This window comes from Salvelinus alpinus, chromosome 1 (genome assembly GCF_045679555.1).
Source record: "Salvelinus alpinus chromosome 1, SLU_Salpinus.1, whole genome shotgun sequence".
In the NCBI taxonomy this organism is placed as follows: Eukaryota; Metazoa; Chordata; class Actinopteri; order Salmoniformes; family Salmonidae; genus Salvelinus; species Salvelinus alpinus.
The window spans coordinates 90,091,381-90,118,498 of NC_092086.1; the positions used below are offsets into that span (position 1 = coordinate 90,091,381).

At 45.6% G+C, this 27,118-nt stretch overlaps 1 protein-coding gene across 5 annotated transcripts in view; it reads right to left on the minus strand.

The window, feature by feature from the left end:
* The window catches only part of LOC139533609 (misshapen-like kinase 1), a 34,405-nt gene that overhangs the window by 5,427 nt on the left and 1,860 nt on the right, over positions 1–27,118 (minus strand). Inside the window, exons 2-29 of one of the 5 annotated variants that reach the window (XM_071331767.1) lie at positions 25,196–25,261; positions 24,565–24,747; positions 24,267–24,377; positions 24,024–24,114; positions 23,040–23,170; positions 22,911–22,965; positions 20,501–20,579; positions 13,670–13,845; positions 12,889–12,958; positions 12,501–12,714; positions 11,216–11,323; positions 10,537–10,623; positions 10,012–10,191; positions 9,529–9,699; positions 8,821–9,084; positions 4,229–4,308; positions 3,599–3,702; positions 3,389–3,489; positions 3,051–3,074; positions 2,703–2,854; positions 2,345–2,462; positions 2,044–2,160; positions 1,759–1,870; positions 1,297–1,452; positions 936–1,079; positions 550–684; positions 282–382; positions 2–151 (exon numbers count right to left, since the gene is read on the minus strand). In XM_071331767.1, coding sequence (XP_071187868.1) covers positions 2–151; positions 282–382; positions 550–684; positions 936–1,079; positions 1,297–1,452; positions 1,759–1,870; positions 2,044–2,160; positions 2,345–2,462; positions 2,703–2,854; positions 3,051–3,074; positions 3,389–3,489; positions 3,599–3,702; positions 4,229–4,308; positions 8,821–9,084; positions 9,529–9,699; positions 10,012–10,191; positions 10,537–10,623; positions 11,216–11,323; positions 12,501–12,714; positions 12,889–12,958; positions 13,670–13,845; positions 20,501–20,579; positions 22,911–22,965; positions 23,040–23,170; positions 24,024–24,114; positions 24,267–24,377; positions 24,565–24,747; positions 25,196–25,261 — 3,480 coding nt within the window. The remainder of the gene's footprint in view (position 1; positions 152–281; positions 383–549; positions 685–935; positions 1,080–1,296; positions 1,453–1,758; positions 1,871–2,043; positions 2,161–2,344; positions 2,463–2,702; positions 2,855–3,050; positions 3,075–3,388; positions 3,490–3,598; positions 3,703–4,228; positions 4,309–8,820; positions 9,085–9,528; positions 9,700–10,011; positions 10,192–10,536; positions 10,624–11,215; positions 11,324–12,500; positions 12,715–12,888; positions 12,959–13,669; positions 13,846–20,500; positions 20,580–22,910; positions 22,966–23,039; positions 23,171–24,023; positions 24,115–24,266; positions 24,378–24,564; positions 24,748–25,195; positions 25,262–27,118) is intronic. The other 4 variants (XM_071331793.1, XM_071331786.1, XM_071331777.1 and 1 more) reach the window with 4 other exon arrangements.

A 27,118-nucleotide genomic window follows, 5' to 3' on the forward strand; every position in this document is an offset into this window, starting at 1 on the left:
CATGCACTGGGATGTAGATGTCATAGTTGTTCCCAGAGTCGACATCGATAGCGTGGAAGCCAGCACTGGAGCCGTAGATGACCTTCAACCTCTGTCCTTCCTCCACTGTGAGGTCAACCAACTGGGGCCTGTGGGGCAGGTCACCAAAGGACTAGAGGAGAGTGAGAGAGGCAAAGAGAGAGGAGAACATGGGGTGTTTTGAATGTTGTTCTGGTCGACTGGCTGAGGGGAAATAGAACTCCTGGCATTTAGAACAATGAGGCAGGAAAGGTGAGACCTACCTTGAAGGCCATGAATTTGTGATAAGGCTTGGGAGCCCAGGCGTATACCTCCACCGCGTTCTTCATAGCTATCACCAGGAACTTGATCCTCTCATATTTCACTAGACAAATACAAAGCGGGATTAGAGCCATTATGTGACGCTACAAATAAACAGTGCCAAAAAGGCAAAGCCAAATGTGTAAATATACATTGTTAGAAAAACTTCAATAATGGGTTCAATAACGGGTCACATCACTGTTAATCCGTCTCCTCCCTTCCTTTACTCACCCACTTTGTAGTGGACACATCCCTCCATCTCCCCTACAGTGGTCCAGCCCTGCTTCTTCTCCACCTCTGGGTCATTGTGAAGGATCTTGTTCCTCAGCCAGGCCAGGTAGTACACACGCACCTTGTTCTTCTTACCTGGGATGGACACACACACACAGTTATTTAGTGGATAAGGGGCTTAGTAGCAACAGATGGAGTTTGCGATGCACAGGTCATTTTCCCCGGGCTTATTAAATGAAGTGAAACGTTCAGAACGTCGCAAATAGAAATGCTAAAGTTAGAATCCTGTTAGCTCTATCTGAAGGTTTTGTGACGTTGCACTCTCCTAAACAGACCCCAGGTGAGTGCAGAGTGTGTTAAAGTGCAGAGCAGTACTAATCAATCACCGGATATGGTGATGAGCAGGTTGAGTCCCTCCAGGACGTCCATCTGTTGGAACCTGCGGGAGTTGATGAGGGAGTAGACCTTCCCCTGACCACTACGGTCCAGCAGCTTCAGACCGTTCTCTGTCCCCACCAGCAGGTTCACACCTGGGGAACACACATGCACGCTTAGATACAAATATCCCCCTTATTGTACGTCCTGATTGATTGCATTATGTGAAAAATGTGATACTCAAGCTGGGTGGAACAAAGCGTGTTACATGTGGTCATTGAAATGCATATCATTCTATATTTCATTTGAATTCTGTGGCTCATATGATTAGAGTGTGGGCTATAGCCAAGACCAGTGTGCCGTCTGTCTCACCCCAGAGAGCAGCACAGAGGATCTCAGAGTTGAACCTCTTCTTGTACTTGCGGATCTCGGGGGTGTCGCTGTGGGGGCGTGTGTTGGTGGGGTTCACATTCACCATGGAGCCTTTCCTCACCTCCATTTTCAGCTGCTCAAACCTGGAGCCCAGGCCTGGACACAGAAGGAGCAGAGTTTAGAGGGAGGAGAGAAACACAAGCCGTTCTCTATGAATGCTAAAACTTCCTTAAGGGAATGATAATATTGAATCAAGCTACTGTGGGCAACTGCTGCCCTCCTGCTTGTTAGACATTTCCATGACTTAGATTTACCAACAGCAGTAAATAAGAGATGCTGATGATTGTGAGCCGAGTACTGAAAATAGAGGGACTAGAATTTGGAAACTAGGTAAGTGAAGGTATATAGGGGAACCTCATTTAACCCCTTATGATAATGACCAGTTCTATTGTCTGTACTTACTGCCCACAGAGATGGCATCCACAGGGCCTGGTGGTTGGTACATGCCCAGGTCGACAAAGGTGGTGAAGGAGGACTTGCCACTTGACGCCTTGACTAGACCCCTGGACTGATACTGGGGGAAACAGGAAGGGAGTGAGAAATACCACTGGGAATGGGGTTTATGGCAGAGAAACATGTACATGGAGAGACGGATTAACAGTCAGAGACAGTCAGAGAGACAGTCAGAGAGAAAGACAAATGGTCAGACAGAGACAGACAGGTGGTCAGACAGAGAGACAGACTTACATCATAGACAGAGTCTTTCCCAGGGGAGGAGTGGGAGGCCGAGTCAGTGGGGGAGTGGGAGGGCTGCACCACGTCAGGCAGGTTGGTGTATCCATTGTGGCTCCGCTTCTCTGGTGTCTGCCAGGCAACGGGGACAAACCACAGTCAAACTCCCAACACAACCGCTACATAAGAGTAAGCTAACACAACCGCTACATAAGAGTAAGCTGACCACCCACACACCCCCTCACGTCAGTCCTATAGGTGTGTGTTTAATGCAGATTAGTCCAGTAGGCTACTTCCTGAGAGACAGATGACTCACCCTCTGCACCAGCATGGTCTGGTCCCCGTAGCCTCCAGCCTGCCCATCCTCCCCTCCCTCCCCCTCCTCCTCATGAACCACCATGGTGTTGACTGAGTCAGAGTCTGCATCCCGGGGACTAAAGAAAGACAGGAGAGGAAGTCAGGGGGGAAGATGGGAAGGAAACAGAGGAAGGTGACAGAGCAGAGTGCAGTGGAGGATATGGAGTGGACAGGAAAATAAAAAGACAAGGAATGGTCAGGGTGGCGGTAAAAGTGGACAATGGGCTTTCAATAACATTAAGAGCTATGTCTCTAAAAAGCTGTTCCTTTTTTCTTCTTCCTGTTTGTCTGTGTGCCTCTCCCACCCTGGTACTGACCGGTCTGTGGGGCTGTCCTCCTCCTCATTCCCCTCTCCACTCTCACTCTCCTCACTGCTCTCACTGCCTTCTGAGGATGAAGAGTAGTCGTTGGCCTTCAACGGAGGTCTGGGCTGCTCCTCAGGGCGCTCCTTAGCATACAGCCCATGGTCCTGAACACAAACAGGCACACACGCAGACGACACAGACACGCAACAGACATTAGGGAAGCATAGAGCTGGGCGTTTCCTCAATAGTTAACATACTTTGCCAGCATACCAGGACTATGGCAGGCTTGTGTAACTTTTAACACAGCAGCCTGACATAGTGGAAGCAAAAACATATCACAGCACACACAGAGATACTAACCTCTCCTATTGCTCTCTTGTAACTCTGTGCATTGGAAGAAGCAGTGGACAAACAGGGAAGTGAGTGCAGAGGAAAGGGTGTGATCAACAGGTACAGAAAATAGGATCATAAAAAGAGAGCAACTGTTAGTGCAGGTGTCAATATCCAGGTGTAGGGATTGGGGAGTGAGTGCAGATATTACAATAGTGCAGAATAGTCCGTGAAGAGAGCAATATAGATTTCTACAAGTGATAAGCTTAAAAGAAGATGAGTGTGATAAGGGTGTATAAAGTGTTGTCTGATTATCCATCACGCAGTGTTCAGAGTGAGGGGGGGGTTTACAGGTGAGGGGTACTTACAGCAGGGCGACTGGGGCGGGACGAGGTGCGAGACTCCCCTGGCTTGTGCCCCTTCATGCGCCCGTCATGGCCTAGTATGGGGGAGTCCATTTTGGAGGAGCCTGAAACCAACACACTAAATATCACATCATTGTTGGGGTTTGCTTTCATTTCGTAAGAGGGATCAAGAGATGGAGAGAAGCAGAGTCAGCAACAGTGTGATTTACTCACTGAGTATGCGGTGCCTCTCCAGAGAGCCAGTCTGGGGCAGATTGGATACAAGGTGCATGCTATCTCCTCTCTCCCAGCGGTCGTTGCGGCTGAGATCTGGGTTGCTGTAAAGGAAGACACCAAATCAGTTATCTGGTCTCAGCAGTCAATATCATAACTGTGCCATGATCTACCATCATGCATGTGTCATGATTAGAAACAGAGTAATCTCCCCTGACATGCATTTAAAGGCAAATCTGTGAGACAGGGAGTAAAACAGTTTCTGATGGGTGTGTTGGAACACCGTCAGCTGATTATTTTGATGAATCACGATATCCCAGATGTGTTGCTTAGAGTGGGAACAGGGATTTTAGCCACAAATCTAATAAACACTGCTTACATGTAAAATATTTTTGTGGAAAACGTCAGATACCTCCATGTTGTCAGCATGCAGCAAAAAAATATTAATAAACACAGGTGGACTTTCTGCAGAAGGAAGGAGGGACTGGGCTTTGGCAGAGGGAGGCACGGACTTTGTTGAGACAGATTGGAAAGTGTTTTCCTCCAGAACCTAAATCAAGTAGTGGGAAATTGTGCGTTCTTGACACCGAGATTAGACAAGATTAGCTCAAATGTGTCCGCCTGAGTTACCTGGCTCTGACTGGATGCCTGATGCCAGACGAGAGGTTGGTGTTGAGAGCTGTGGCAATGGAGGCTGTCCTCTGGGGAATCTGGGAAAGATACAGTGAAATACCACATTAACATATAGATCTATATGCCCTTTAGAGAGCTCCAGACTGCGACCATTTAGTCACATTTTGTGACCCCTTGACTTGGCTGTGCGAGCAATTGTTTTTATTCTACATGGTCGCTTCACTCAAAACGTCTAAAACCACGATTTGGTCAAAACAGTAAAGCACATTATTCTTATGATTCCTGTAATTAAAGTGTCTGTCTGCCCCTGTAAACTGCTGCTGTGTCGAGGGGTGAAAAAATGCTGCGGGATAATTTTTCTTTCTGATTGTATAAGATTTCAAAATCCAATTGCGGGGAAAACACAGCTATCCGGTTGTCACGGTCAAAGAGGTGGTTCTCAGCTTTCTGTAGTATAATTTATATTTCTCAACTCTCAACTTTGAGCTCAATAGCAACTATTTTACAACCAAGATAATTCAAATCAAATTATATTAGTCACATGCACCGAATACAGCAGGTGTAGAACTTACAGTGAAATGCTTACTTACGAGCCCCTAACCAACGGTGCAGTTAAAAAAAATATGGATAAGAACAAGAGATAAAAGTAACAAGTAATTAATGAGCAGCAGTAAAAAAAATAATATATATATATATACGGGGGGGGGGGGGGGGGGGGTACAGAGTCAATGTGCGGGGGCACCGGTTAGTTGAGGTAGTATGTACATGTAGGTAGAGTTAATTAAAGTGACTATGCATAGATCACAACAGAGAGTGGCAGTGGTGTGGGGGGGGGGGCAATGCAAATAGTCTGGGTAGCCATTTGACTAGATGTTCAGGGGTCTTATGGCTTGAGGTTAGAAGTTGTTTAGAAGCCTCTTGGATCTAGACTTGGCGCTCTGGTACAGCTTGCCGTGCGGTAGCAGAGATAACAGTCTATGACTTGGGTGACTGTTGTCTGACAATTTTTAGGGCCTTCCTCTGACACCCTTTTTAGGGCCTTCCTCGGACACCGCCTGGTATAGAGGTCCTGGATGGCAGGAAGCTTGGCCCGTGATGTACTGGGCCATTTGCACTACCCTCTGTGGTGGCTTGCGGTCGGAGACTGAGCAGTTGCCATACCAGGCAGTGATGCAACCAGTCAGGATGCTCTCGATGGTGCAGCTGTAGAACCTTTTGAGGATCTGAGGACCCATGCCAAATCTTTTCAGTCTACTGAGGGGGAATAGGTTTTGTCGTGCCCGCTTCACGACTGTCATGGTGTGCTTGGACCATGTTAGTTTGTTGGTGATGTGGACACCAAGGAACTTGAAGCTCTCAACCTGCTCCACTGCAGCCCCTTCGATGAGAATGGGGGCGTGCTCGGTCCTCTTTTTCCTGTAGTCCACCATAATCTCCTTTGTCTTGATCACGTTGAGGGAGAGTTTGTTGTTCTGGCACCACACAACCAGGTCTCTGACCTCCTCCCTACAGGCTGTCTCGTTGTTGTTGGTGATCAGGCCTACCACTGTTGTGTCATCGGCAAATTGAATGATGGTGTTGGAGTCGTGCCTGGCCGTGCAGTCATGAGTGAACAGGGAGTACAGGAGGGGGCTGAGCACGCACCCCTGAGGGGCCCCTGTGTTGAGGATCAGCGTGGCGGATGTGTTGTTACCTACCCTTACCACCTCCTTAGCTTAGTGATGAGATTGAGGGCACAATGGTGTTGAATGCTGAGCTGTAGTCAATGAATAGCATTCTCACATAGGTGTTCCTTTTGCCCTGGTGGGAAAGGGCAGTGTGGAGTGCAATAGAGATTGTATCATCTGTGGATCTGTTGGGGTGGTATGTCAATTGGAGTGGGTCTAGGGTTTCTGGGATGATGGTGTTGATGTGAACCAGGCTTTCAAAGCACTTCATGGCTACAGACGTGAGTGCTACGGGTCAGTAGTCATTTAGGCAGGTTACCTTAGTGTTCTTGGCCACAGGCACTATGGTGGTCTGCTTAAAATATGTTGGTATTAGACTTGGACAAGGAGAGGTTGAAAATGTCAGTGAAGACACTTGCTAGTTGGTCAGCACATGCTCGCAGTACACGTCCTGGTAATCCGTCTGGCCCTGCGGCCTTGTGAATGTTGACCTGTTTAAAGGTCTTACATCGGCTGCGGAGAGCGTGATCACACAGTCTTCCGGTACAGCTGGTGCTCTCATGCATGTTTTAGTGTTATTTGCCTCGAAGCGAGCATAGAAGTAGTTTAGCTCATCTGGTAGGCTCGTGTCACTGGGCAGCTCTAGGCTGTGCTTCCCTTTGTAGTCTGTAATGGGTTGCAGGCCCTGCCACATCCGACAAACGTCAGAGCCGGTGTAGTACGACTCGATCTTAGTCCTGTATTGACGCTTTGCCTGTTTGATACGGCTTTGAGATACGGAGTGCACGAGATGCGCATAGGCCACTGCGATTGCACAGGCCTTATGTTTATTGGGACATTAATGTTAGATTATTACGTGGTTACTAGCAGTGGGTATTATATTTACAGTTAACGATCTAGCTAATGTGTTTTCAGTTTCCACTTACTCAGGCAGTGAACTAGCCCCAAATAAATGTAAATATAGATAATTCTGTAGCCCTGTTTTAACAGTAAAATATAACAATAGCTTAATTGTCAACCCAAAATGCATGACAATCACTGGATTAGGTGGCACATTCAAATATTTTGAATCAAAACATGAAAAGATGACGAAACAGTAGTCTATTACACTTAAATAACACACTGAGAGTGACTTTATAAGATGATCAAAATATATATAAACAGTGGGGAGCACAGGTATTAGATAACCTGCAAAATCGGCAGTGTTTCCTACTTACAAAGCATGTAGAGGTCTGTAATTTTTATCATAGGTACACTTCATTTGTGAGAGACGGAATCTAAAACAAAAATCCAGAAAATCACATTGTATGATTTTTAAGTAATTCATTTGCATTTTATTGCATGACATAAGTATTTGATACATCAGAAAAGCAGAACGTAATATTTGGTACAGAAACCTTTGTTTGCAATTACAGAGATCATACGTTTCCTGTAGTTCTTGACCAGGTTTGCACACACTGCAGCAGGGATTTTGGCCCACTCCTCCATACAGACCTTCTCCAGATCCTTCAGGTTTCGGGGCTGTCGCTGGGCAATACGGACTTTCAGCTCCCTCCAAAGATGTTCTATTGGGTTCAGGTCTGGAGACTGGCTAGGCCACTCCAGGACCTTGATATGCTTCTTACGGAGCCACTCAGTTGCCCTGGCTGTGTGTTTCGGGTCGTTGTCATGCTGGAAGACCCAGCCACGACCCATCTTCAATGCTCTTACTGAGGGAAGGAGGTTGTTGGCCAAGATCTCACGATACATGGCCCCATCCATCCTCCCCTCAATACGGTGCAGTCGTCCTGTCTCCTTTGCAGAAAAGCATCCCCAAAGAATGATGTTTCCACCTCCATGCTTCACGGTTGGGATGGTGTTCTTGGGGTTGTACTCATCCTTCTTCTTCCTCCAAACACGGCGAGTGGAGTTGAGACAAAAATAGAGCTTTTTGGTCAGACCACATGACCTTCTCCCATTCCTCCTCTGGATCATCCAGATGGTCATTGGCAAACTTCAGACGGGCCTGGACATGCGCTGGCTTGAGCAGGGGGACCTTGCGTGTGCTGCAGGATTTTAATCCATGACGGCGTAGTGTGTTATTAATGGTTTTCTTTGAGACTGTGGTCACAGCTCTCTTCAGGTCATTGACCAGGTCCTGCCGTGTAGTTCTGGCTGATCCCTCACCTTCCTCATGATCATTGATGCCCCACGAGGTGAGATCTTGCATGGAGCCCCAGACCGAGGGTGATTGACCGTCATCTTGAACTTCTTCCATTTTCTAATAATTGCGCCAACAGTTGTTGCCTTCTCACCAAGCTGCTTGCCTAATGTCCTGTAGCCCATCCCAGCCTTGTGCAGGTCTACAATTTTATCCCTGATGTCCTTACACAGCTCCCTGGTCTTGGCCATTGTGGAGAGGTTGGAGTCTGTTTGATTGAGTGTGTGGACAGGTGTCTTTTATACAGGTAACGAGTTCAAACAGGTGCAGTTAATACAGGTAATGAGTGGAGAACAGGAGGGCTTCTTAAAGAAAAACGAACAAGTCTGTGAGAGCCCGAATTCTTACTGGTTGGTAGGTGATCAAATACTTATGTCATGAAATAAAATGCTAATTAATTACTTAAAAATCATACAATGTGATTTTCTGGATTTTTGTTTTAGATTCCCTCTCTCACAGTTGAAGTGTACCTATGATAAAAAATTACAGACCTCTACATGCTTTGTAAGTAGGAAAACCTCCAAAATCGGCAGTGTATCAAAAACGTCTTCTCCCCACTGTATATTACGTAACGCTGTGAAAACAATTGGTGTGACCAAATCCTGGGCTGGTGCCACCAACTGAAAAATGTAGTGGCACAAGCGCCACCAGGGAAAATATTAGTCTGGAGCACTGTCTTTTTTCAACATCTAAAGACTAAAACCCAGCAGGTGGTCTCTGACCTTGGGCGGCTGCTCCATCTCTGGCAGCCGGATCCAGGGGCCGCGGTCCTCCCTTGTGCGAGGCTGTGGGGCGGGGCTCTCGGAGGTGGGGTCGGAGTTCTGTCGGACCAGCTCCCTGGAGTGGACGGGGCGGGGGGTGGGGGTAGGGGATGGGTCCTGAGTGGGGAAGGCGGACATGGTCTTAGTGGGCTGGTCACACAGGGACTGGGAGCGGGGGACAGGGGCAGCGTAGGGCTTCAGCGGAACCAAGTGGGCCATCTGGAACTGCAGGGGGGCAGCGGTGAGGAAGTAGGGAAGGGAGTGTGAAGGTGGAGGAGCGGGCAGGGTAGGGCAGTGAGAGCAGGCAGGATAGAGTGGGACAGGATTGTGCATGTTGAGGATTTAGGATTGTGTATGTTTTAAGATGGGGAATAGAGGGATTTTTGCCATTTTATGAAATGGCAATAAAACAATATGAAAGCAATAAGAAGGGAAGACAGTGGGTCCAGGAGGAGAAGGGAGAAAAGGAAGGTAAATAAGATTGGAAATAAATAAAATTCAAAGAAGCATTATTAGACAGGGGGTAATGCAGCTCAAGAAAGAAAGACAACGCAGTCGCCACTGTGCTAAACCAGTATTTGACCAAAATGTCTGCAATGTTGTAACAAGGGAAAACATACAAATAAAGTACACACTGACTAATACATTCCCAGATGAACACCAACACACCTTGCCCTGTCCCCCCTGAGGTTCAACAGGCCGCTGCATAGGCGGGGTCTGAGTAGCCTGGCCCCCTCCGGATTGGCTGATGGAGTCGGAGCGTGATTGGATGGCAGTGTCAGAGACAGTGGTGCAGATTTTGGGTGAGCCCTGCCTGTTGAGCTTACTGCGCTCCTCCACCTGAGACAAAGGGAGAGAATGAAAGGGAGGCAAAGACGGGGGACAGGAGACGGGGAGAGGGAGGGAGAGAGCATATCACAGAGATGTCGATTCAGACTAACTTCCAGGAAAAAAGATGACACCTAAGGTGATACTACATAACTGCTTGTATATGCTAGCTTGTTACAGGGAAATAGCTAAATGTATTCCACTGGTATTACTCTATATTACTCGAGGTTATAAAACACTATGTAATGAAAGGTGTGGTCCCTAGGGTTATCTAAGGTGAAGTAAGAGCATGTTCCACTGTTCCTGTCTGTGTGGTTATTGTACCTCTCGGGCCCATGCAGGCTTGTTGTTGGGCTCCAGGTTCTTGCTGTAGTGGTAGAGGGGCTGGGGCTTCTTATCCTGTTGCTGCTGCTGCAGGGACACCAGGTAAGCATGCTCCTGCTGCAGCTGCCTCTGCAGACGCTCAGACTGCCTCTGCTCCTCCAGCTGCTTACGTTTGTACTCCTGCACACACACCATGATACGGTCAAAGCAGACTTACTAAGGACTAAGCATGGCTAGTACACAATACACACCGCTTTGACATGCCCCCAAAACAGACACAATCCCACATACAAAGATGGGGACATCATGCAGGGTATACATAGACAAGGGCTGATTCTCCAGTTCTCTCAAGAAACGTTTTCATCAAGTAAAAAGCAACATACAGAACATGGAGTGTTTGATGCCTCTAGTGGTGAGAGGTGTGAAGTGCAAGAAGGAGGAAGAGGGTGAGCAGTATGCCCTGCAGGCAGAGGTAGGGGTAGACTAGGGCTGAGGAGAGGAGGATAAAGGAAGGAAGAGAGTTACCATGAGCAGCGCCTGCTCCTGAAGCAGCTGCTGCTGAAGGATTTCTAACTGCCGCTGTTCTTCCTCTAACTTATTTCTTATGAACTCCTGAAGAGAGGTGGAGGAGGGGTGAAGAGGGAAAGGAAAGACAATGGAGAAGAGGATAGATATAAATAGACCACGATGTAGGGGGGGGGGGGGATTTATGACTGTCATACACTAGTTAGTATACAGCCCTAGTGATTTGTCATGGCTTTAAAGTTCTACATTCACACTAAAAGCTAAATGGTATTAGCTTTTTTCTATTGAATATCTACTGTTAAGACTACAATACAGTTCCATATAGGCATCACGTCTTCTATCAGTACTAGATGCAGGTTAGTTATCGTGAAGAAACGGGCCATGGTAGGAGAGTTAAAAGGTTGGAGAAAAGAAGACTAGGAGAGTAGATTATAAAACGTAGGTTGACTGTGATATAATGCCAGTCACTGTGTGGTAGAGGTAGAGCGGAAACGGAGCAGCAGAAACTGAGCTCTTGCACAGAAAACAGAAAACACACTAATTTAGATCCCGGCTGCCATGGCAACCAGCGCACGGACATTCCACAGCTGAATGGCTTGCAGTAGGCTGCAGAGTAGGCTACACCCACACCTCTTCCCAATTGGCTGATTGTGCTCCTGTGCTTCTCCTGGTTGGTTACCTGCTCCCTCTCAGCCAGCCTCCTATCCTCCTCCCTCCTTATATCGTCAAGTCTCCGATGGGGGCCCTTTTCTTGCTGTCTCACCATCTCTCGCTCTTTTCTCTGTTGCTGAGAGGGATGACAGGAGAGAGAAATCAGTGTGGAGGCCACTTTTGCACATTAGTTGTGGTTATAATGGATGCCTTGCATAAACCTTTAGTTTTTTTCCCCTCCACCGCGAGAGGAAATGGAAAGAAAGAGAGAGGAAATGGAGAGCGAGAGAGCAAAAGAAAAGACAGCGAGAGAGCAAAAGAGTGAGCGAGCGTGAAAGAGAGAGAGAGCAAGCGAGCGAGATGTTAGTTGTGAGTCACTGCCAGCCCCCGTTACCAACAGCCACTGCAGCCCTGCTCCTCTGCTGAGACCGCACAGCTCCCTGATTCAAACACTTGGCCAGTTGTTCTTTTAATTGTTATCACCCTGAATAGTTTTAAGCCGCCTTCTGAAGACACTACAGCCTCCCTATTAAAACAACTCCCTTAAGAGAGGATGCCTCTTAGAATTAAGATAGCACTTGCAAATGACATGTTTTACATTTAAATGCTCGTCTTCTCTTTTGTTGTTGAGAATTAATGATTAACAATCTCGAGAGAATATTGAGCTATCATTTTTAGTTCTCTCCCTGGTGGTAAGTTGCTTTCTGACCTTGTGATAATCAATTCCCATCTACTGCACACTGTATGCAGGTAATCCAACATTAATTGAGATTTAAATCCAGTGGAAATATTTTAATTGCACAGAAATGTGCAATTATTCATAATTATCATTAATAAAAAATGTATTATAGATATCGTCAAACCGTTGGTGTTACCAACTTGCTAAATTAGCAAGCTTCATATCCTGCTGTATTACGGTATCTCCCTAAACAGTCGCAATGTACATAACAGCTTAGTACAATCCCAGTAAACCTGTCTACTGTGAAAGCCTTAGACTTGGAGTGACATAAATAGCTAGATAAAAGGCTTGTGATGATTCATTCTTTGTAAGGTGGGATCAAGTCAGCTGAACCATGTTGGTCACAGGTTTTACCTCAAAGGGTAAAAACGTGGTTTGCTTAAGCAAGCTAAAGAACACAAGCCGCAGTTGATAAAATTGTCTGTTTGTCAGTGTGTGTGTGTGTGTGTCTGTGTGTGTGTGTGTGTGTGTGTGTGTGTGTGTGTGTGTGAGTCTCTGTATGTGTGTGTGAGTGAGTCTCTGTGTGTGTGTGTGAGTGAGTCTCTGTGTGTGTGTGTGTGTGTGTGTGTATTACCTCTTCCAGGCGGCGGCGCTGTTCTTTCTGCTCCTCGATGCGTTTCTGTCGGTCGTGCAGCAGCTGTCTCTTGTGTTCCTCTGGGTCTCTACGCTGAGCAGCCAGCTGGGCCTGCTGTCTCTTCAGAGCCTCCGAGCGCTCCTTGTTCTCTTGCTGAAGACGCAAGAAGTCCCGCCTCAACGTCGACTCACCCGGCACATTCAGGATGGAGGTACTGGAGGAGAGAGAGGTGGAAGGGTTAGAAAGGAGGATTTAGACAGGGAGGAATATAGCATGATGAGGTGATGAGAGATCATAGTAGAGAATCAGGAGATTGTGTCATTAATCTCAGGACACTATAGTATTATATTACGGGAGTAGTAATGTTATATGGGTAGTGTTGTGTTACCTGGACTCCCTGTCTTCCCCACGGTTCTCATCCTCCTCATCACTGCCACTGTATTCATACTCGGTCTCCTCTGAAACAAAGGGAGTGAGAGAAAGAATGAACAGAAATGAGAAAGCATATCATATAGTAGTGAAAACATACTAGGTAACTGCCAAAAAGGAAACATGAGTAAATGAGGGATACAAAGTATATTGAAAGCAGGTGCTTCCACACAGGTGTGGTTCCTGAGTTAATTAAGCAATTAAAATCCCATCATGATTAGTCATGTATAAAAATGCCCAGTTGCCCATTATTTTGGCTACCGTGGCTAGAAGAGATGTCAGTGACTTTGAAAGAAGGGCTTTAAAGGATCACAGGGGGTTTAAAGGGTGTGTGGTTGTGACTCGGTCACCAGATCTCAACCCAAATTAACACTAACAGGAGATTTTGGAGCGGTGCCTGAGACAGCGTTTTCCACCACCCTCAACAAAACACAAAATTATGGAATTTCTTGTGGAAGAATGGCATCACATCCCTCCAATAGAATTGTAGACACTTGTAGAATCTATGCCAAGGCGCATTGAAGCTGTTGTGGCCCAATGACCTATTAAAGACACTATTTTGGTGCTTCCTTTATTTTGGCTGTATGTACATATAATGACAATAATCCACCCAATCTTCTCAGTCAACCTCAACCCTCCAACCATTACTCACACAGACATGTGCAAAACACAATATCTCATGCCCAACCCAAACCCACAGAGGCCTCAGTCGGGCTCAGGCCGGCCCTTCCCTCGCTCACCCTTCTCGCCCCTCTTCTTGCGTGTGCGGTCGATGTGGTCTTTGAGCTGGATGCGGACCTGGCGCTCCGTGGGCTGGTCCCGGATGAACGAGTGCTTCAGGAGCTGCTCTGTGGTTGGCCGGCTGGTGTACGTCTTCACCAGGCAGCCCTCTATAAAGTCTATAAACTTCTTAGACCTGGAGGTGGGGTGGGTGGGTCAGGTGAGGAAGAGGGGAGTGTTGAGTAACAGGTGTTGGTGGAGAGAGATGGGAGAGCTGGTGTGAGTGGGAATTTTAGGAGGCCTGGTATCTCCTGTAGGTCGCATGTATTTGGGAATGAAAACTATTCCAAGATGAGTGTTCAGAAAGAAAGGAGAAGAACAGGGAAGGTCTGTGTGCGTGGGAGTGAAAGAGAGACAAAAAGACAGTCCGAGTATCCATACATTAAATGTACAACAGTGCCTCTTTCGGTAGATTTTTCACTGCTATTTTCATTAGGATGTACTTGGGTGTATCAATTGCAGTAAAGTTGTCCACATGACTTGTCTGGAGGCCAATAGCTATCCCTAAGGTATGTAACTATAGGTCAACCAAATGAAACATGTGCATTGAGCAACAACTTCATTCAATACATTCTTGTCTTAGTCATTGAATAATTTATATGAGTAGTTTAAATGTGATTTGCAGATGACTCGCTTGTTTGAGGTCTAAGAATTTCTTCCTACATGCCTGGTTTGTCAGGAAAAAACTGTGCAAGTAAAAAACAGGCTACATTAGTTTAAGTTAGGGCTGTTGTGGTGACCGTATTACTGCTACACCGGCGTCAGGAAGGCAGTCAAATTCTACATGACCGTTTAGTCGCGGTAATTAGGCTTCTCCAAGAACTGATGCTGCTGCTGGTCATTAGTAACCTACCAAACTTGCTAACTACTGCCTGGTACTCAGCACTATTGTCCCTCTAAAATCACTCTGACATCAATTCAAATTTTATTTCACATGCGCAAATACAAAAAGGTGTAGACCTTACGTGAAATGCTCACTTTCAAGCCCCTTAAGTCCATTTATTGAACTGCATTTTTGGTTAAGAAAATATTTACTAAATAAAGTACATTTCAATTCGAAAAGTAACAAGAAAATTACATAACGAGGCTATATACAGGCGGTATCGAGCCAATGTGCGGGGCTACAGGTTAGTCAAGGTAATTTATAAAGTGACTATGCATAGATAATAAACAGCGAGTAGCAACAGTGTAAAAACAAGGGGGGGGGGGGGGGGGGTGTCAATGTAAATAGTCCAAGTGTTCATTTCATTAATTGTTCAGCAGTATTATGGCTTGGGTGTAGAAGCTGTTAAGGTCCCAAACGTGTTTCTCCGGTACCGCTTGTAATACGGTAGCAGAGAGAACAGTCTATGACTTGGGTGACTGGTGTCTTTGACAATGTTTTGGGACTTCCTCTGACACCGCCTTGTATAGAGGTTCTGGATGTCAGGAGGCTTGGCCCCAGTGATGTACTGGGCCATACGCATACCTTACGGACAGATGCCGAGCAGTTGCCATAACAGACAGTGATGCAACTAGTCAGGATGCTCTCGATGGTGCAGCTGAAGAACTTCTTGAGGATCTGGGGATCCATGCCAAATCTTTTCAGTCTCCTGAGGGGGAAAAGGTGTTGTCGTGCCCTCTTCACGAGGCGGTATGCAAATTGGAGATGGGTCTATGCTTTCTGGGATAATGGTGTTGTGAGCCATGACCAGCCTTTCAAAGCACTTCATGGCTACAGACGTGAGTGCACGGGTCGGTAGTCATTTAGGCAGGTTACCTTAGTGATCTTGGGCACAGGGACTATGGTGGTCTGCTTGAAACATGTTGGTATTACAGACTCAGACAGGGAGAGATTGAAAATGTCAGTGAAGACACTTGCCAGTTGGTCAGCGTATGCTCGGAGTACATATCCTGGTAATCCGTCTGGCCCTGCGGCCTTGTGAACGTTGACCTGTTTAAAAGGCCTTACATTGGCTGTGGAATGTGTGATCACACTCGTTCGGAACAGCTGATGCACTCATGCATGTTTCAGTGTTACTTGCCTCTAAGCGAGCCTGGAAGTAATTTAGCTCGTCTGGTAGGCTCGTGTCACTGGGCAGCTCTCGGTTGTGCTTCCCTTTGTAGTCTGTAATAGTTTGCAAGCCCTGCCACATCCGACAAGCGTCGGAGCCGGTGTAGTACGATTCGATCTTAGTCCTGTATTGATGCTTTGCCTGTTTGATGGTTCGTCAGAGGGCATAGCGGAATTTCTTATAAGCTTCCGGGTTAAAGTCCCGCACCTTGAAAGCGGAAGGCTCTACCCTTTAGCTCAGTGCGGATGTTGCCTGTAATCCATGGCTTCTGGTTGGGGTATGAACGTATCGTCACTGTGGGGACAATGTCACCGATGCACTTATTGATGAAGCCAGTGACTGATGTGGTGTACTCCTCAATGCCATGGGAAGAAACCCGTAACATATTCCAGTCTGTACTAGCAAAACAGTCCTGTAGCTTAGCATCTGCGTCATCTGACCACTTTTTTATTGACTGAGTCACTGGTGCTTCCTGCTTAATTTTTGCTTATAAGCAGGAATCAGGATGATAGAAATATGGTCAGATTTTTAAAATGGAGGGCGAGGGAGAGCTTTGTATGTGTCTCTGTGTGGAGTTAAGGTGGTCAAGAGTTTTTTCCCCTCTGGTTGCACATTTAACATGCTGGTCGAAATTAGGTAAAACAAATTTAAGTTTCCCTGCATTAAAGTCCCCGGCCACTAGGAGCGCTGCCTCTGGAAGAGCGTTTTCCTGTTTGCTTGTGGCCGTATACAGCTCATTGAGTGCGGTATTAGTTCCAGCATCTGTGGTGGTCTGTGGTGGTAAACAGACAGCTACGAAGAATATAGATAAACTCTCTAGGTAGATAGTGTGGACTACAGCTTATCATGAGATGCTCGCCGGAGGTAGAGTAAAACCTTGAGTCTTCCTTAGATATCGTGCACCAGCTGTTTACAAATATACATAGACCGCCGCCCCTTGTCTTACTAGAGGCTGATGTTCTATCCTGCCGGTACAGTGTATAACCCACCAGCTGTTGTTCAGCCACGACTCGGTGAAAAAAGATTACAGCTTTTAATGTCCAGTTGGTAGGATATAGGTGCTTTTAGTTTGTCCACTTTTTTCCCAGCGATTGTACGTTGGCCAATAGTATCGATGGCAAAGGCAGATTAGCCACTCATCGCCGGATCCTCACAAGGAACCCTGATCTCCTTCCGCGAAACCTCAGTCTCTTTCTCCTGTGAATGATGGGGATGAGGGCCTGTTCAGCTGTCTGGAGTAAATGCCTCTCGTCCGACTCATTAAAGAAAAATTATTTGTCCTGTTCAAGGTGAGTAATCACTGTTCTGATGTCCAGAAGCTCTTTTCGGTCATAAGAGACGGTAGCAGTAACTTTATGTACTAAATAAGTTACAAACAATGCAACAACAAAAAATTTGCACGGTTGGTTAAGAGCCCATAAACGGCAGCCATCCCCTCCGGCGCCAATACACATTACACTTCACAACGGCCTTAGTGTATTTGGACCATGACACCTATAGTCCACGATCAATGCAAATGTATTTGAAAATCTAAATCAAACACTTCATGAGAGCCCATGAGCTCATGTTGCGCAACATTTATATCCCATTCGCTTTCTATAGGCTAGGCAATATTTATTTCTCAGCTTTCCTAATATTAAGCACATTACTTATATTTACAACAGGAGTACAGCCTACCTGGCTGGCATGAAGGAAAAAAACATAGGGGAAACCATCCTCCATTCGCTATTTAAGTGCATAGATGACATGTATTTTTCCCGCTGCCCGTTTCGATACATGTGCTTGATAATGGTCCATTATAAATCAAATGTGACATATTATTTAGTATATGTGAAGACAAGATTAGTATAGTCTGATGGGTGATAATATATAATTCACAAGTGATAGGCTAATATTATCACTTGAGAATGATGCCCAGCATAAGAAACAATGCCTTTTTCTTTGCAACTTGTTCGAATCATAGCCCATAGGCCAGTATGTTTTAACAAGGTTAGTAGCACAACTAAAGTGGTCAAATAACTTCTTAGAATGAAGCACATTAATCTGCTTTACAAGGGTTGTAGAGCCTAACTGTCATATATAAGCAAATATTTATATCTTGCTCAGAATAGGTTGACTTTTGTACTATGGGGGACAGTGGATTGACATAGGCTAGTGCTTTTGCTGTTCGTTAGGCCTATTCATCTTGTTGGCTGACGAAAAGTAAACGTGGACAGTTCTTCCAATATCTTCAATATGCACCTCGGAATTGGATAATTCTGGGACGCGGGCAGTTGCGTCCCAGATGTGCCTGTCTTAACTTACAGCCTATGAGAAAGACCCGATCAGGTGACGGAGAGCCATGCGAGTGAGAGACGCTTCGGATTGTGCAGCACACTCAGGGAGAACGGCACAACACGGCACAACACAGCACTCCGGGCCGCAAAAGGCATGGATTTGTTTAGGGTCCATTACGGCCACAAAGGGGATGCCGCCGTGAAATTCGAGGCATAATGAAGTGCTTGTCAAATTGTGAATGAGTGACTATTGGAGTGTGTACAGCCTGCGCAAAAAAACAAAGCAGAGCTCATGCCTTTCAAGCGACTTTTTTCAAATCATCATTAGAGTCGCATCATGCAGCCTTACAATGTATAAAAAAAAAAAAAAACATATAGCCCAACGTTTGTAGAACAACTAAAGTTACAATAATAACTCTAAATTAAGCACATAGGAGTACCTAAACTCAGCAAAAAAAGAAACGTCCTCTCACTGTCAACTGCGTTTATTTTCAGCAAACTTAACATGTGTAAATATTTGTATGAACATAACAAGATTCAACAACTGAGACATAAACTGAACAAGTTCCACAGACATGTGACTAACAGAAATTGAATAATGTGTCCCTAAACAAGGGGGGGGGGGGGGGGGTAACAGTCAGTATCTGGTGTGGCCACCAGCTGCATTAAGTACTGCAGTGCATCTCCTCATGGATTGCTCCAGATTTGCCAGTTCTTGCTGTATGATGTTACCCCACTCTTCCACCAAGGCACCTGCAAGTTCCCGGACATTTCTGGGGGGGAATGGCCCTAGCCCTCACCCTCCGATCCAACAGGTCCCAGACGTGCTCAATTGGATTGAGATCGGGGCTCTTCGCTGGCCATGGCAGAACACTGACATTCCTGTCTTGCAGGAAATCATGCACAGAAAGAGCAGTATGGCTGGTGACATTGTCATGCTGGAGGGTCATGTCAGGATGAGCCTGCAGGAAGGGTACCACATGAGGAGGATGTCTTCACAGCGTTGAGATTGGACTGAGCTTGTCATTGCAGGCAATGATGCTGTGAAACACCGCCCTAGACCATGACAGACCCTCCATCTCCAAATCGATCACGCTCCAGAGTACAGGTCTCAGTGTAAAGCTCATTCCTTCGACGATAAACGCGAATCCGACCATCACCCCTGGTGAAACAAAACTACGACTCGTCAGTGAAGAGCACTTTTTTGCCAGTCCTGTCTGGTCCAGCAGCGGTGGGTTTGTGCCCATAGGCGACATTGTTGCCGGTGATGTCTGGTGAGGACCTGCCTTACAAAAGGCCTACAAGCCCTCAGTCCAGCCTCTCTCAGCCTATAGTGGACAGTCTGAGCACTGATGGAGGGATTGTGCGTTCCTGGTGTAACTCGGGCAGTTGTTGTTGACATCCTGTCCCGCAGGTGTGATGTTCGGATGTACCCTGTGCAGGTGTTACATGTGGTCTGCCACTGCGAGGACGATCAGCTGCCCGTCCTGTCTCCCTGTAGCGCTGTCTTAGGCGTCTCACAGTACGGACATTGCAATTTATTGCCCTGGCCACATCTGCAGTCCTCATGCCTCCTTGCAGCATGCCTAAGGCACGTTCACACAGATGAGCAGGGATCCTGAGCACCCTTTCTTTTGGTGTTTTTCAGAGTCAGTAGAAAGGTCTCTTTAGTCTCCTAAGTTTTCATAACTGACCTTAATTGCCTACCGTCTGTAAGCTGTTAGTGTCTTAACGACCGTTCCACAGGTGCATGTTCATTAATTGTTTATGGTTCATTGAACAAGCATTCTTTTTTTGCTGAGTTTACTTCTTTGATAACTGCTCAACACAGAATAGTTGCACGCCCTCAAATCATTGATAAAATATGTATATTTTATTCAACTTTATTCAACTTTGTTCAGTTGTAATCGTCATACTATAAAATATAGACACAGAATTATAGCAAATCTTGTCTGCTAAATGAACTAGTGTAGCCCACAGCTATTTGTCATAGCCACATCAGGACCTAACATGGATAACTCAGAGTATGCTATTCTGTTCTTCTGAAATAGACTACATTTTCTTCATATCATGCTTCTTTAGAACTATCTAAAATAAATAATGGATTTATTGTGAAGGTGTAGGCTATATCACATGGATTTATTATGTGTGGAAACTAGGAGATGCTAAATGTGTTTGTTAATTAACTGTCAATTACCTTAAGATCGACAGTTATTTGCTTGACAATCACCAGCTGATGAAATTTCGTGACCACCACAGCCCCTAGTGATAACATTTCTGTCATGCCACTGTACCATGGCCAGCTGGTGTTGAATGTAAATAACTCAGTAAAGCGCAGCAGGGCTATGGTAAGGAAGGAATCTTATCACTACAAAAGGGAGGGCAATAGAGGGTGGAGAAAATAGCTATGTCCTAAAATAAAACGTTAAAACAACAGCAGAAACCAAACCGCAGCACTCACCACTTCTTGGACTTGAGTTTGGGAGGGGGGTTCCTTGGGATGAGGAACAGAGCTCTCATAGGGTGCATATCACACAAAGCTGGGGGGAGAGAGAGAGGGAGATAATGATGGATTGGTACAAAGCATTTAAATCAAAAGAGCATTTAAATACTGCTTGTACACTACTATACAGTATAAACATGTAATGATCACATAATCCTTATGCATACAACTGTAGTCCCAATCAATATAATGTGCTCTTGATAAACCCGATCCTTATCCTTCCTTTGTTGCCTCACACCTATTGCTCCATTGTCTTGTTTGAGCAACACGTACGTATTGTCTTCCAAGCATAGCTAGCTTAACCTGTCTGGTTAGGTTATCAGCACAACAATAAAATGCCCTTTGTTAGGACGAATACACTGACGTTAGTTCTGATACTGCCCAAGGCATGCAGTGGGTTTCATTTCAGTACTTTCAGTGACTACATGTGGACTTCAGGAAACAGCAGAGGGAGCACCCCCCTATCCACATCAATGGGACAGTAGTGGAGAAGGTGGAAAGTTAAGTTCCTCGGTGTACACATCATGGACAAACTGAAATGGTCCACCCACACAGACAGCGTGGTGAAGAAGGCGCAATAGCGCCTCTTCAACCTCAGGAGGCTGAAGAAATTTGGCTTGTCACCAAAAACAGACAAACTTTTACAGATGCACAATCGAGAGCATCCTGTCGGGCTGTATCACCGCCTGGTACGGCAATTGCTCCGCCCACAACCGTAAGGCTCTCCAGAGGGTAGTGAGGTCTGCACAACGCATCACCGGGGGCAAACTACCTGCCCTCCAGGACACCTACACCACCCGATGTCACAGGAAGGACAAAAAGATCATCAAGGACAACAACCACCCGAGCCACTGCCTGTTCACCCCGCTATCATCCAGAAGGCGAGGTCAGTACAGGTGCATCAAAGCTGGGACCGAGAGACTGAAAAACAGCTTCTATCTCAAGGCCATCAGACTGTTAAACAGCCATCACTAACATTGAGTGGCTGCTGCCAACATACTGACTCAAATCTCTAGCCACTTAATAATTAAAAATTGGATGTAATAAATGTATCACTAGTCACTTTAAACAATGCCACTTTATAGAATCTTTACATACCCTACATTCCTCATCTCATATGTATATACTGTACTCTATACCATGTACTGCATCTTGCCTATGCCGTTCAGCCATCCCTCATCCATATATTTATATGTACATATTCTAATTCATTCCTTTACAATTGTGTGTGTATAAGGTAGTTGTTGTGAAATTGTTAGATATTACTGCACGGTCGGAACTAGAAGCACAAGCATTTCGCTACACCCAAATTAACATCTGCTAACCATGTGTATGTGACCAATAAAATTTGATACATGGTGATTACACGACCAGTTTAAGTATGTCATTCTTGACAATGTTTGTGAAGTATAAAAGCAGTTTATGTGCATCTGTGGGAACTTTTTATGGTGATACATGTACCAACGTGCACACTTCAGCGTTTTGCACATTTAGTCATCACAACAGAACGAATGTTGGTTTGTTCACATGAGTTTAATCAGTCTGCTCATGTCAGACCAGAGGGTGGTTTTATCAGGTTTTGAAAAACAACAGCAATGCTAGCTAACAATTAGCCAGTAGCCTCCCAGTCACCAGTAGAAACTCAGTGTTAGTGAGAATGTGAGAAAGTCCATATTGCATAATTCATTGACTACAGGCATCTGACGACAACAGCCCTCGACTGTCTGCCTGTCTGGGCTGTGTCACGCATACTGGGTGGATACAGCAACAGCAGGAGCTCCAGGGAGAGAATCCTTCTCCAGGCAGGCTTCCCACTTCAAAGCTGCCTACGGTGGGAGCAGTGTGCAGTGATATGTGCTTGTGTTATGCGGTTTGATATAGAGAAGGCTCTCTAACACCACAGATCAATAGCCCCCTCACCTCGTATCTAACATGAGCAGCACAGTGGTGAATGAGCCATCTCAAACACATGGCTTGATTTATGAGCCAGTGACGAGACAGGAGTTTCATAATGTGGGAGATGATTAAATCTCTCCACTGCAGGCTTATGTTATGCAGAATGTGCTTTTGAGAGTTTAGGAGATAAATATCAGCTGTTTGAGTGTGTGGGTGAGTGTGGACGAAAAGGGTAATAAAGTGGAGATAGATGCGTGTCGGTGAGTGTGGATGAAAAGGGTAATGAAGTGGAGATAGATGCGTGTGGGTGGGTGTGGATGAAAAGGGTAATAAAGTAGCGATAGATGCGTGTGGGTGGGTGTGGATGAAAAGGGTAATAAAGTGGAGATAGATGCGTGTGGGTGGGTGTGGATGAAAAGGGTAATAAAGTGGAGATAGATGTGTGTGGGTGGGTGCATTGAGATGTACTTACGAGGAGCTCCCTCTGCTGTCTCTATGGCTGTGATCCCCAGGGACCAGATATCGCTCTGTGGAGACATGTGAGATTTACTACCCACTCTCACACACAGACAGACACGTTAGGATGGAAAGGGGTCATTACCCTGTAGTCATAGGTGGAGTCGGGGTTCTCGTCACAGGCGATGACCTCAGGGGCCATCCAATAAGGTGTGCCGATGAAGGTGTTCCTGCGCCCCACGGTCCTGTCCAGTTGAGCACTCACCCCAAAGTCCACTGCACACAGCGGAGGACAGAGACTTAGTATTACTGGCTACAGTTACATTTTTCAAGTCTTGATTAAGTTAAGTTGTAGATAAAACCATAATACAAATATGTAGTGTGCTTGATGGTGAGACAATTGAGCACTTTATTCAGACTTAGGGAAGCTGCTATAAAACACAGACTGAAAGATCACATATGGAAACAAAGAGCACGATTACATATTCATCACAACCAGGGGTTGGACCCGGTTCAGAGAACGAAAGTGGGAACGAAAGTGATCTCTAATGTTCTGGAACAGAACCGTTATTTTTAAATCTTGAGAACCGATTAATAATGTTATTTTTTTGTTACAAAAATATTCCTGTCTAGTATATAATTGTCATTTGGTGTAGTTATAATGCTAGTAATAGCTTAAACACAGTTCAGTTCAAATGACGTCATGATGTTCAGCGCATCAAGCCAAGCCCCCTCCATGTCCACCCCGCCTCCTCTCGAGCTCTCCCCACCAGTGAAATTTCAATCGCATCTGCCTGCACTTTTCTGACCAATTAAACGTGCAAACAACTAGCTTACGCGTTACATGGCAAGTTTCTCTATCTGTGCTAATGTGTCGAGTAAATTAATGAGCCATTTTGTAAAAACTATGTTGATTTCACAGGTTCAAAAAAAGAACGAAAATGTACTATGAACAGTCACTTTCTCTTGGTTTGAACCAATTTTGTAAATGTATTTTCTGGACGGAACACTGGAACAGAAAACATACAAATGTTTGATTACAACAAGCCCACACACTGTACAGAAACACATGTAAACAACAAGCAGCAGCAGAGCAAACACATTAACAGTTAAGAATCAATCATCTCACCGAGTTTGACCTCTGCGTTCTCTGTCAGCAGCACATTCTGGCCCTTGATGTCTCTGTGGATGACCTTGTGTTGGTGGAGGTGCGAGAGGCCCTGGGTATTAGAGAGGGGTCAGAGTTCAGTCAGGGGTTTGAGGCCCTCTGGAGGGCGTCTGTAATGGCACTTTTCCAAAGCAGGGATTTACACTGGTGCTTGGCCTAAGACTTTTGTAATGGTTCTATAGTGGGTGCACTGTGGTTCCTCACCCTGAGGATCTCTCTGCAGATGTAAGCGATCCAGTCCTCCTTCAGGGAGTTGCCCTTGGTGTTCTTTACCAGGTCTGTCACTGAGCCCGCCCCACAGAACTCCATCACCAGCTATACACAGACAGGAAGGAACTTAGCACACATAAATGTCTGTAATAAATAATATACGCTGCATGCAATAACCCTAATCTAGTTTCTGTGCATTATGGGGTTCATGGATATCAGAGAGAGCCCTATAAATGATGAAGCTCGCTCTCAGATTATACCACCAGACAGGGGCAGAATCCATCAGACTGACCCAGAGCTGGTCATCATGTCCAGGTGGGCTCTTCTTGACGAAGGCTCCGTAGTAGGTGGCGATATTGCGGTGATGGCTGTACTTCTTCAGCATGTTGATCTCAGCCTTGATCTCTTCCTCTTCCTCCTCAGTCACGTCCATCACCTTGATTGCAGCCAACTGTCCTGTCTTCACGTGACGCCCCTGATTAAAGGCAGAGCATACTTGATCATCTTAACTGGTCAATCGAAAACGAGAAAATTAAGTGAGTACAACAGATGTCAGCTCTAAAAAAAATATATCCTAAATTTGAGCCAAAAATCTCTAATAGTTCAAGGAACTCCTGCCCTGGTTTAATCCGTTTTTAGAGTGATTATGCTGTATGTTTCACCACGTCATTTACTCTTCTTCTCTCCCCTCTACTTTTTAGTTCTCTCCATATTATCTCATTACCACTACCTGTCTCCTGGGCTCCTCAAACTGACAGCCTTAGCGTGGTCCAGCACAGGTGCACTAATTTGGCCTAATCTCAGATTTACTACCACAGCTGGAGTTTGAGACACTCAGGGGAGTAACTGAGGTGGTTCATCTGACTCATCCCCTCAGTGTCTCTCAGCTCCTAAACTGGGTCGCTGGCCCAAACTCGTCTTACCTTGTACACCTGTCCATAGGTCCCATTTCCCACCACCTCCACCAGCTCAAAGATCCCTGCTGGGTCCTGAAAGAAAGAGTGATAGATTCATTAAGATTGGTTGCTCTCTGGCAGACTGAGACCAGAACACCAGGCCAGACAGACTGGGAGACAAGATGCAGACAGACATGGTACATTTAAATAGAATCTATATCATTTAAATATATAGGCCTAGACCACACAAGCAAGGAGGCCTGAGCGCTTTTGAGATGTTTTGAGACACATAGAAGCTCTAGACATCCATCCACCACTTATGTTATAGAAACATTTGCAAGAACGTTTCTATTTTTCCCCACCATAAGATAAAACCACAGGTGATGGTCATAATGGCTACTTCTAGCTAAATGCTAAAATTAGCCATCGCTTTTTTCCCTGGATAGGGCAAAAAGACACCCAGTTCCACTTTCACAGTGTGATTCATTATGGCCTGTGTAGGATCTGTGGGCGTTGGGGCTGCTTTGGGTTGGAAGCGTACAGCGTGATCATCCTGCTTTCATCTGGTTCCAATAATGGGTCTGTCTCCTGACTTTTTCAAGTGTTTGTCTTTAACAGAGAGAACGCATATAAGGAAAGGAGAGAGGTGTACAAGAGAATGAGGCATAGATAGATGTGAGCATTAGGGCTAAGGGGGTTGAGAGAGAAATGAAATAAAACATAATGGGAATGACAAATCGTCCAATTAGTGCATCTATGCTGTGTGTAAGAGGAGCACTGAGAGCAGGAGAAGCAGGATCAAACTGACAAAAGGGCTGGAGTAAAAGCGCTGGAGTACAAGTGTACAAAATAGAGGGAAAGAATGAGATGACAGGGGTCGGGGGGGAAGAGGGAACGATGGCATGGAGGAGGCTAATGCAATTATCCAGAGGGAAGGGAGAGATGGCAGCATCGCCCACGTCCAACGCCGAGAGAGGGAAGGAAGAAAGAGATGAAGGTGGGGGGGGGAAGCTAGGGAGTGTGGAGCGCTGTACCAGCAACAAAACTGTCAACATTGATCAGAAAGTGCATGAGACACACTGTGGACCTGTTAACGTCACTTCAGTTAACTTAACTTGGGTGCAGAAGTGCAAACTTCACCCATTAATAATGCTGTTGGATCTTTGTGTCCGTCAGAAGACCCCCCCTAATGTCTGTACTTACCTAAAGAAAAACAGCTTTTCCTCTCTCCCTCGACAAATAGGCCTATCAAATTCACAAATATTTAGGCCTTTAGACTCACTGTCTACTATCAAAAATAAACTCACAGAAACCATAAAAAAATGTCAAATCGAGAAAAACAACTGTCTGCAAAGGGGTCGGTTGCTCAAGAAATATCCTAGAACAGATTTGGAAGTTGGAAGGTAAGCGTTGATTCAATGTGTGTTGACACTTGTCCTACCACCTGACATTTGTTGATGTGGGGACTCAAAGAATCCAAGGCATCCCCAAAAAAATCCATTACACAAAGCCTGTTCTACTAGCTAACTTTTGAGTCTTCCACAGAAAACAGTCATGCACTAGTACTAGCCTAGATTGTACTTGTAGGCTATGTGAGTGTGTATGTGTGTGTTTATGTGTAGCAGGCAGAGTGGGTGTTATATAGGACAGCCATCAAACAATGAGCTCCAGTGAATCATCCCTCTCAGAGCTCTCTCTCATCCCTCTTCTCTCAGAATGGAAAATTAAATAGCATTGCCTGGAGAGGTCTGGCCTGTAACTCGCTGTACTGAAATCGCAAAAGTGTGTAGGTGAGATATACCGGTAGATATTAAATCTCCCTTTCTCAAACTAAAGTGCCTCTACTCTGTTACATGCCACTAGTCTTTGTTTTGATGATATACTGACACTGGATCATGATATCAGAACGGTCAACCTCCATGACGGTCCACATTACAAATAGATAACTTG